At 37.1% G+C, this 12,138-nt stretch overlaps 1 protein-coding gene across 1 annotated transcript; it reads left to right on the top strand.

Annotated features, from left to right (window-relative positions):
- Positions 1-231: 231 nt before the first annotated feature.
- Positions 232-3,989, top strand: LOC132600724 (uncharacterized). Its single transcript, XM_060314060.1, has 3 exons — positions 232-370; positions 1,268-1,591; positions 2,867-3,989. Exons 2-3 carry the CDS (start codon positions 1,278-1,280, stop codon positions 3,654-3,656), a joined length of 1,104 nt encoding a protein of 367 aa, XP_060170043.1. The 5' UTR covers positions 232-370; positions 1,268-1,277; the 3' UTR covers positions 3,657-3,989.
- Positions 3,990-12,138: the final 8,149 nt, after the last annotated feature.

Genomic DNA, 12,138 nt, shown 5'->3' with positions numbered 1-12,138 from the left:
CTTCCTCACTGCTCGGGTTTGTACCGGGATAAGTTCCACCACCACTAGGCCGGGAATAGATGGTAATTGCATGGTAGGATTTGAGATGGGATGAGTTCCACCGCCACTAGTGCCAGGAATTGATGGCAATTGCAAGGAATCCACACAACAACCTCCCTCGGGAGCTTCCATGGTGCTCTCAAAACTATTCTTAGCACGGCTACTAGAAGATGTACAACCATGGACTCCAATATGATCAGCAATTGATAATGGCAAACTTGCAGTGTTAACGACAGGACATACTTGACTGGCTCCAATCAACTGTTTGGTCAATAGCTCTTCCAGCTCATACGCAACATTATTGACTGGATGAGTGTACATTCTAACTGAGGTAAGTCATTCTAACCACTAAGGACTTGTATGCCAGACCTAGACTATTCTAGACCTCTAAATTTATCCTTTTCGCACTTTTTCTTTCAGGAAATTGACCCAATGACCTTGGAAATGGGTGGTCTGGAACATTTGACCCCCGTTTGCCCATACCTTCAAGTCAAAAGTGAAAACTTGTTGAACTTGAAGTTTTGCCTACCGGGCAAGTGAGGTCAAAAGTTCACGACCAGCCACCTCTAAGGTCATTCTTGTAAATCACCCTTTTTATTTCGAAGGTCAAGATTGCTGGGAAACTAAGAAAATTTCCTGGCATTTGATCATATTCAAATTTGTCATCTGTCGTTGGTTTAAGATTGAAAAAGGATTTATAATATGTTAGCTTCTTATTTCTAATACAGAAATATCAGGTCAAATTCTTATTGTTTAGCTTTTCATAATATCCCTTTCCGCATTCTCTTTTACCTTTGAGAGATAGTTCATTAATCGGACATTTACTATTTACTTTTGCTTTAAATGGTTGAGAACCTTCCAAAACAAATAAAAAGTGTCTAAATACAGGAACAACAGTCACCAAAGTAAAGTCTTTTTTTCCCACAAATTCATTTGTTACTGTATTAATCTTGAGTAGTTAGCCAGTGGTCTCATTGAAGTTTTATATTTCTGTGGACAATTTGGTTGTTTTCCTCGATGTATGTGCAACTTAACACCTAGAAACAAAAGTCATTTGGGTCGGTCATTCCCCTTGTTGTGCCACCTGCCCCTTCCCCTTACTAATATCTCACTATTGTAGCTATAAAAGTAGGAGTCTTTCCTCCATGTTTCCCATTAACCAAGTGTAAGGTGTTACAAACAATCATATATAGAAGTTCTCACTTTTCTGACAAACCTTTCACTGCAGATCCAACAAAATGAGCTCCGACCAAACATGCAGTAGCTCCTCCTGGACTAAGGAGGAAGACAAAGCATTTGAGAACGCCCTGGCTATCTATTCTGGAGATAGCAATCTACTGATGAAGATTGCAGCAGAAGTTCCTCAGAAATCTCTTCAAGAAATTACTCAGCATTATAATGACCTTGTTGAAGATGTCAACGACATTGAATTGGGAAAAGTCCCCCTACCCAAATATGGGAAAATGCAAATTTATTCCAGCCGTAGAAGTAGATCATCGGGAGCAGTGGTAGAACGGCGAAAAGGGATTCCTTGGACTGCAGAAGAACACAGGTGAGGCTTTATAACATCTGACTAAATTGATGATTATTTAATCTCTACAATAATGTGTTTCTATGTTTACAGTAAGGATTTAAAAGTTGCTTCTTTAACAAGTTCTTTGCAACAAAATTCTTCTTTGACAGAAGCGGTGTTATTCTTTAATCTGTAACCAAAATCATTTCTGATTGTATAGTATGTGTAAATGTATAGTAGAATCTAAGTTGATCTGGTGTGAAACTTTTGAATAAGAACCTGCTGCTCAGAAAATTTGGCGTCGGAAAATATGGAAGAAAGCCCCTCTGCTTTGGTTGGCAATTTCTTCTTAGCTTTTCTTTTCTCAAGAATAATTAAAGGCGGTGCTTTTTTGTTTTCTGTGTTAGTTTGCCTTTTTTCATAGAAGAGCAATACAACTTGGTAACAGTAATGTAACGTAAGAGATTGCGTCATCAGTATAATTGTTTTTCTAGCCAACTGATGAGTGACGTATTATATATGGACAAGGTACTATATACATCAGACTTTTAAAGGCTTCAATCTAACTCGTGTTGGAAACACTTGTGAATTTGTTGCTGACAAACGGTGATGTGAACAATATCGGTTTATCGCCTCCAAGCTTAGTTCATTTATAACTAAAAACCTCTAGTTTCTTCTTTTTAGCACCTTGTGAATTTTGAATCCCATGCGAAGACCGAAAAGGCAGTTAGATGATGGTAATAAATGATCAGGTCAAATAGACTAGAGCATATTCATGTATTGAAGTTTTTTTCCAGTATACGATATTTATATCTCCTTTCCTTTTCTTGGTTGAGCATCGGCTTGAATCGCCCAAAAACAAATAATAGAAATATGGATCTGTGGTTGAATGGAAATGGGACTATTGTACCATTTCAAAAGAAAAACAAAACAGAGAGGGGCTATTACAACAAGGAATAATGATGTGCTGAGTGAGGAGATTCTATACATTTGTCAAATTAACATCCAATGAGTTGTACCTTACTTGCGTATATTCTATGGTTTTGGCTAGGTTGCAGGTCGGGTTAGTGATAAATGTTTGCTAAAATAACACAAAAATTGGTAATTCAAACTTTTTAGATGTATTTGTTCGATGTAGATGGAAGTAAAAAATGTCTATATAATCATACCAACCGTGAGTAGCATTTCAAAGATGCATAAGAATTGTGCTGATTGAGAGAATGTATTAGTTTTCTGCAGATATTGTCTTACAATTTGCTTCTCAGATTAAATTCCAAGCCTAGTAACTTCTTTTAATCTTCTTTCCTTTATTAGGTCGTTTCTCCAAGGGTTGGAGAAATATGGTAAAGGTGATTGGCGGGGTATATCGAGGAACTGTGTGAGATCTAGAACACCAACACAGGTGGCAAGCCATGCCCAAAAGTTCTTCAATCGGTTAAATGACAATGACAGGTCGAAGAGGAGAAGCAGCATTCATGATATCACTAGCGTGAATGCTGCTGATACTACTGAATCTTCACAAGGTCCAATCACTGAGTATGTAACTGAAGCTTTTGATGCAGGAATGATATCTTTACCAGGGCTAGCTACCAACTGCGCTATTGAAGGACCATTCCTGCAAAGTATAGATGACCTAATCACTGAACCGGCAGAGGACACCTCAGGAGCAGTTGCTGGTGGCACCAGAATGTACACTCATCCGGTCATTAAAGTTGGGTCCTTAGAAGAGCTAATGACCAATCAGTTGGTTGGATCCACACAAGGAGGTCCTACGGCTAACACTGCAAGTTTGCCATTAGCAATTGTTGATCAGATGGGAATCCATGATTGTATAGCTTCTGGCAGTGGTGCTAAGAATAGTTTTGAGAGCACCATGGGAGCTCCCGAGGGAGGTTTTCGTGTCGATTCCTTGCAATTGCCATCAATTCCTGGAACTAGTGGCGGTGGAATTCATCCCTGTTCAAATCCTACTATGCAATTGCCATTTATTCCCGGCACTAGTGGTGGTGGAACTTTTCAAGGTTCGAATCCGAGCAGCGAGGAAGACGACATCTTTGATTTGGAAGACCTATTCACAGATCACATATTTGGTTTTGGCAAATAAGAATCTGTTGTATATAGTGGTAAACCTCAACCTCTCTCGGGTTTCACTAGAATGACCTCTGCTTTGTCGCTGATGAGCCAATGCAGCAGGCACCTATTACTTCACGAACTCTCATGCCATTACGTGTTCCTTGCCTGGTTGGTTCATTTGCAGCATCTTGTAGTGTATTGCTCTGTCGTCGTGTCCTAGATATGACTCCATTTGCAGATCCAGTGCTGGCTTCTATTGTATACGGTGTATAGAGTAGCAAACTGTATCAGTAGGTTAAATATGTAGAACTATTTGAACTCCATGTTCATAAATAAAAGCATGATTTAGTAGGTTTGAATCTTATTTTCTGCTTGCTTTGTAATTTTTCTTTGTTTGTGCAGTCTCCCTTCCCTATTTTTTTCCTTATGCAAGTAAACTAGTGAAGTGAGACTGGATGAGATTGTGGTGAAATAACTGCAGCTAATTCAAAAATCTAGGATTAAACGTTCTTGAAAATGACATGATAGATGAATTTTTTGCGATTTGTTTTTTGATTAGTCCAACGAATCTATTTTAGTCTCTGTTTAGTTGGATACAAGTCAAACCTTTATATTTCAAAATCAAGCACTTAATATTTGCAGGAATTTACAATGTATAGAGGTTTTAGTGTTTTGATATTGTAACACAGCATCATAGTTGTGTTGGAATTTGATTATATTAGTTTGAAAATTTACAATCTCTTTTACTAGTTTTTTTCACCCCTCCTCGGGAGCTCCCACCTTTCGCTCCCTTGGTGAGAATTGTTCAAGTGTTTGATTATAAAATAAAAGAAATAATATCATAGGTACATCTTAAACTCCGTATCTAATCAAATATTGTCATATCAAATTAGAGATGAGGGAGTTATAAAAGTTGCCAACATTTTCAGGTGAATAATCAGATAATTAACAATAATATCTAGCAAGATTAAAAAAAAGGGCAATAACTGTATCTCAAAGGTCTTTTGTTGATTGTGGGACGAGTTTTTTGTTGTTGTAGAACAAATAAATGAGTATTTAAGACGACACAAGATTAACTTACTTGACTTCGATAATGTTAATTGCCTAACTGATGTTAATTACGTTTCCTCTTTGGCCCTCAAATTTGCGTGTTCAAAGCAATGGAGATCCTTTGTGGTTTATGCATTAATTGGAGAAAATGTACATGTTGTATCCTATGGTTCTTATTTACATATTGTCTTTGGATGATGTATAAATAGAATGGTAGCTTTTAACTTGAAAGTTGCATTTTATTTATGTTCCTTCATCAGATATATGGGTAACTCAGGTTGTGCGAGTTTGCTCACATTGTTAGTCTTAATTCAGTTTAAGGAGATGAATAGCTGTGTTGACAATTAACATAAAAAAATAATTTATGATGGATCCCATGATTAGAGCGGAATTATTATATAGTCTAGTCCAAAGTACATGGATCATGGATGGTGGATGCATAAGGGATAGCTATAACTCAATAATATACAAAACATACAATAATATAAGCTTTAACATAATCTTTTTTTTACTGTAGTGAACGCGCATCAAAGAATTATTGAAGAGTGTTAGCATAAAAATGTCTTTGCATCTTCTTGAGCCGAGGGTCTATCGTAACAGGCTCCCTACCTTCACAAGGTAAGGGAAGGTTGAGTACACTACCCTCCTCAAATTTCACCTGGTGAGATTATACTGGATATATTTTTATTGTTGTTAGCATAGAAAATTGAATCATACTACCTATTCTCATATATAAGGTGAGGGGTGACTAGAGGTTTCTTATTTGAACTATATGAATAAAGTCGCTTTTAATAACAAGTTATTTACTTGTGAATTTAAATTAACCGGACTTCAAAATAAGTATTGAACATCGCGTACGAAAAAGAAAAAAAAGTAAGGCGATGAGATGAGATTTGCCATACATACAAGAGGGACTAAATTAGAACTAGTAAAAGAAGCGGAACCCAATTGCACATTTTTGGAGTGAGAAAAAGATGGTTCATCCAAAAAGAAAAATCTCATAAATTGTTACACCTTGGAAATTTCCCCGTTAGCGTACCGCGAATAGACCCACGAAGGGTATGACGTATACGACATGTTGACGAGTAAGAAGTAATATTTAATGATTCTAAATGAGATTTCAAAGACATTTGAGGTAGGAGACGAAAGTTGTTAAGGAAAGCAAGGTATATGTTGTGTGTCGGGCAAGAATTACGAGTATCGAATTAATGATGGCTTAATGACATTTTGGAGAATAGTTATAATGTCCCTTATATTGGTAATGAAGTGTTAAGTAAGTTTCAAGAATGACCCATAAGTCAAATATGGGCATAAGCCATCCAAAAGGACGATTTAAGGAAACATTTTCGGATGATCTGACTTGGAGGGGCCAACACGCCATTATAACTTTGTAATTTGGGAAAACTTCCCTGATGAAAGTTGTATCCCTTTGAAATAGCTTTCCAACGGTATATTATGGGTCTTGAACAGAGCTGTGTACAAGAGGTTATGCCTATTTTACCGAACGTTGTGCAGAACCGACACCCGTCGCTTCTCGGGGCGCGTAAGGGCGCGTGAGAGAGCGCGCGTTGGTCCCGCTTTGCGGACTGATCGCGCAACTTTGAGTTTTTAGCTGCAGAATGTTGCGCGATGCACTCGCATCGCAGAACCATCGCGAAACAGGTTGATTTCGGGTCAAAAGTCGGGTTTACGCGTTTTTTTGTTATATTTGGGGTTGGGGTTTATTTCCCCAACACCCCATTCACGAAAATTCTCTCTAAACTCATAGAGAACAAGTCCCAAACCTCAAGATCTTCCAAGGTAAGTTTTTATCATGATTCTAGGTTGAATTTAAGTCCCTAATCTCTTTCTAACTTGAGTAAACTCTTCTAATCCATAGAGTTAGGATTGGAACATTTTTGTTGGATGTGAAAACCCTAGAACCCGAATTCAAGAGGATTGGACTTCAAAAAGGTAATGTTTCTACTCCCTAATCATTTATAGTTGTGAATTGATGAATTCTTGGGAGAATAGTAAATGGGTTTGATAAGAGAATTATATGAACTATGCTTGAGTTTTGGATTGTTGACTTGGGATTGTTGTATTCATGTGGGTGATGAAGAATGATGTTAATTACACCTAATTGAGATTGTAGAATCAGCTAGAAGTAATAGAGTGGGGATTGGGTGAAGAAAACACCATTAATGAAGGTTGTGGAGCTTCATGCCCACCAAGTGTTTGATAAAATGCTTAGATGAACAAAGCATGGTTATTGTTGCTAATATAGAGTCCCTATGACCTGTATTGCTATAGATTAAAGTTGAAGGGATTGAAGGACATTGTGATACGCTAAAAAAGCAGGAAGTTAAGGTATGTAGGCGCTATCCACATGTGGGAATCTTTACGTTCTTCCCCATGCTCCGTTTCTTGATATTCATGAAGTTCAAATCCTAGGGCATTAAACCCAACATATTGGTAGCCCGTAGTTATGTATTTATGTACAGGAATTTTGTATCTATATTCGTTGTTGTATTCCTAATCTTCCATTACGGTTAGTAGGAACCCTAGCTTAATCCATGAATCATGAGTTCTTCCTCATATGTTCTCATTATGTTCATATGAAACTTTATGATTTTATTTTGCAAGTTACAAGCATGTTTTCAAGTCAACTACATATATATGATTATGAACTATTGTTATTACTCATGAATCAAGAATATGTTTACAAGCTATTTCATGAAACCATGTTTACAAGTTATTTCGTGAAACATGATTACAAGACAAGTACAAGATTATTTCACGAAAGTCATGGGCTTCTTAGCCAACTATATTATGCTCATGTTTTTGGGAGTTGCACGAATTACCGAGAAGGCTCAGATAGCCTGAAACTATGTAGCCACCATAGGACAAGGATCGCTCCGCCCAGTTAGGACGATACCTTAATTTTACACTGAATGGATCCATCAGGCACGTTATCACCTTATACCCTGGCAAGGTATAAGGGCTCTGCTGGTCTGGCGAGGTACCAGACTCCACGTATCCACGTGGTGATATCACATGTCGGTTTATGCAATATATATATATATATATATATATGTACTCATGCTCCTGTTCATGTCCAGGTTTTTAGTTTCAGTTCTTATCATGTTATTCCATGTTCCATGTTGTTTCTTTCGGTTTCTTTACATACCAGTACGTTCAATGTGCTGACGTCCCCTTTTTATTGCCCGGGGGCCTGCATTTCACGATGCAGGTACGGATTTACAGGACGACGCTTCTGCTCATTAGGATTTGCACATACCAGCTTATTGGTGAGCCCCATCTCATTCGGGGTTTAGACATTGTCCTGCTTTATTTAGTTTTGCATCGAAAGGTATGCTGGGGGCCTTGTCCCAGTAAGTATGTTTCTGTAACACCCCGTACCTTTAACGAAAGTTTTGACCACGATCCTAGACTTAGAAAATCAGATAAAGAATGTGGGAATTGAAATTTTTCTGTTCAGTTGTGATATGGTGGTTTACGCCCATGAACAGTGGTCGTATTTCAATTTACGACCATGAACAGTGCCCGTAAACTGAAACCAAGAATTTCTGAACATTCTGGAATTTGACATTTTGAGGTCATATGGTAAAATACGGACCGTATATCACTTTACGGCCCGTATTTCAAAACGTATTTGGAATTTGGGAAAACTTCCTTGATGAAAGTTGTAGAGCTTTGAAATACCTTTCCAACGGTATATTATGGGGGTCAAACGGACATCTTTGCAAAGAGTATGGCCATTTTACTGAAGAGACGCAGTGCAGTCCGTATTGCAAAATACGACCCGTATTGCAGTTTACGACCCGTAAACTGAAAATACGACCAGCACTGTTCAGGTCGTAAATTGCAATTTCACAGGACAGTATATATTCATCCATACCAGTTCAACTCATTATTTTTCATTCCTTCAAACCCTAGAACGACCTCCTACTCTCTTCTAACATCAAGAACACCAAGGTAAGTCCATTCTAATTATTCCAACTCAATTCTAACATATATCCTTGTAATCTAAACAAGAAATCATCATTCCTAATCTAGGGTTTTCAAGAAAACCCATCTCAAGATTCAAGAATCACGATTTAGGAAACCTTCTCCAAAATTCAAGTCTTTAATTCAAGTTTTGGAGCAATTAAGGTATGTAGAACTTCCATCCACATGTGGGAATCTCTATGTTCTTCCCCATGCTTCGTTTCCTTGATATTCATGAAGTTCAAATCTTAGGGCATTAAACCCAACATATTGGTAGCCCGTATTTATGTATTTATGTACATGAATTTTGTATCTATATTCGTTGTTGTATTCCTAATCTTCCATTACGGTTATTAGGAACCCTAGCTTAATCCATGAATCATGAATTCTTCCTCATGTGTTCTCATTATGTTCATATGAAACTTAATGATTTTATTTTGCAAGTTACAAGCATGTTTTCAAGTCAATTACATATATATGATTATGAACTATTGTTATTACTCATGAATCAAGAATATGTATACAAGCTATTTCATGAAACCATGTTTACAAGCTATTTCATGAAACCATGTTTACAAGTTATTTTGTGAAATCATGATTACAAGACAAGTACAAGTAAATTCACGAAAGTCATGGGCTTCTTAGCCAACTATGTCATGTTCATGTTTTTGGGAGTTGCACGAATTACCGAGAAGGCTCAGATAGCCTGAAACTATGTAGCCACCATAGGACAAGGATCGCTCCGCCCAGTTAGGACGATACCTTAATTTTACACTGAATGGATCCATCAGGCACGTTACCACCTTATACCCTGGCAAGGTATGAGGGCTCTGCTGGTCCGGCGAGGTACCAGACTCCACGTATCCACGTGGTGATATCATGTGTCGGTTTATGAAATGCTCTCCCTACTTATCATGTTTTACTCATGTTATATATATATATATATATATATATATATATATATGTACTCATGCTCATGCTCATGTTCATGTCCAAATTTTCAGTTTCAGTTCTTATCATGTTATTCCATGTCCCATGTTGTTTCTTTCGGTTACTTTACATACCAGTACATTCAATGTGCTGACGTCCCCTTTTATTGCCCGGGGGCCTGCATTTCACGATGCAGGTACGGATTTACAGGACGACGCTTCTGCTCATTAGGATTTGCACGTACCAGCTTATTGGTGAGCCCCATCTCATTCGGGGTTTAGACATTGTATTTCTTTATTTAGTTTGGCATCTAAAGGTATGCTGGGGGCCTTGTCCCAGTAAGTATGTTTTCCAGTCAGACTCATGATAGAGGTTTCATAGACTAGACAAGTCAGTTATGTCATGTCAGACATTTGGAGTCGTATAGCCATTTTGGCTCACTCATGTTTAAACAAGTATTCTATTAAGTATTATGACTTATCATATTTTATAAAGGCTCATCATGCATTCACGTTATATTCCGCTTATGTCATGTATCATGATAATTCAGCAAGCCATGTGGTTCGCTCGGTCACATGCAGTCAGGCACCGAGTGTCGTGTTACGTCCAGGCCATGGTTCGGGGCGTGACAGTTTCCCAGTCAGACTCACGGTAGAGGTTTCATAGACTAGACAAGTCAGTTATGTCATGTTAGACATTCGGAGTCGTATAGCCATTTTGGCTTATTCATGATTATTTCCGCACTCATGTTTAAACAAGTATTTTTATTAAGTATTATGACTTACTGCGTTTTATAAAGGCTCATCATGCATTCACGTTATATTCCGCTTATGTTATGTATCATGATGATTCAGCAAGCCATGTGGTTCGCTCGGTCACATGCAGTCAGGCACCGAGTGCCGTGTTACGTCCAGGCCATGGTTCGGGGCGTGACATAAATGTCCTCCCTAAAGCACTCCACTTCAACACAAAGAAAATGTAGAACAACCCCGCTGGTGATTTCATTGACTAGACTAATTCAAATTCGCGCTAATTTATTAGTTTGAATAATTCAGATACATGTCGATTTACTGATCTAATTAATCTAGATTCACGTCGCGTAAAATCATTAAAGTGATAAATTTTCCTTTCAAAATTTCTAATTCCTAAAAATTATACTCAAATTTTCTTCTTTTTAAATATCAAACAGGATCGAAATCTCTCATCACACCCTCATGGATTGATTTGTTCACTCTTTTATCAGAGTGTTAATTTTTGGTAAAACACTAGATATATATGTACAAACTAAACTTGCAATCCTCAATGTCATCTTATTCTTTCTTCGAACACATCGCCATCAATGATCCACTTGCCGCTATTGACGTGACCATTCAAATTCACGCTAATTTATTGATTTGAATAATGCAAAATCACGTCGATTTACTAGTCTGATTAATCTAGATTCACGACGCGTAAAACTGTTAAAGTGATAAACTTTCTTATCGAAAGTTCTCATTCCTAGAAATTATACTCGAATTTGATTATTTCTGAAGATCAAATACGAGATCTCTCGTTAAGGTGGACACACCCTCGTGGACTGATTCATTCTTTTATCAGAAATTTATTTTTCATATGTTGGATAAGGTGGGATATCTCAAGATTAAGTTTGGATTACATTTAAATTGTGTTTGGTTGACATTATAAATTTATCCCATGAATAAATTTATATCGTCAATCAAACACAATATAAATTTATGTCAACGTTGATCCTGAATATCCCACCTTATTGCATTAAACTCGAAATTATTTTGTCCCACCTACCAGATCGAATAAATTAGTCCAACAATTATATATAATCCCAAATTTATAATCCCGGAACAAACAATCCCTACTAAGGGATTGATTGGTTTTCTTGTAAATATAATCACCTTGGATTTGAAATTCACTGAATCCCATTAATTCAAATTTATATATGGATTCATTCGTCCGTCTAATTTTGATTCACCCCAATTCACTAATCTAACTAATTCAAATTCACATTAATTTATTACTTTGAACAAAGATACACGTGGATTTATTGATCCGACTAATCTAGATTCATCTTGCATAAAGTAATTAAAGTGATGAACTTTCCTATTAAATTTCTCATTCCTAAAATTTATAGTCAAATTTCTTTATTTCTAAAGATCAAACCTGAGATCTCTCGCTAAAGTGGATACACCCCCGTGGACTGATTTGTTCACTCTTTTATTACCAGTGTTATTTTTGGTAAGACACTACATATATAGAGATATCGACAAATTAAACTTGTAATCCTCTATATCACCCTGTTATTCTTTCTTCGAACACATAGCCATAATACTGCTTAAAGTGGACACACACTCGTGGACTGGTTTGCTTACTATTTTATTGGGAAAATGATAGAAATGTTGCCTTAATTATAAGAGTAGGTTCAAAATAATCTCTTAACTACGCACTTAACAGCTTTGGGACTTTAAGTTTGTCACAAGTTAATAAAAATTATCCCTTAACTAGGAGGGTTGGTTAAAATAGTCCCTTCATTA

Source organism: Lycium barbarum, chromosome 6 (genome assembly GCF_019175385.1).
Source record: "Lycium barbarum isolate Lr01 chromosome 6, ASM1917538v2, whole genome shotgun sequence".
Taxonomy (NCBI): Eukaryota; Viridiplantae; Streptophyta; class Magnoliopsida; order Solanales; family Solanaceae; genus Lycium; species Lycium barbarum.
This window is presented reverse-complemented; position numbering and strand designations above follow the sequence as displayed.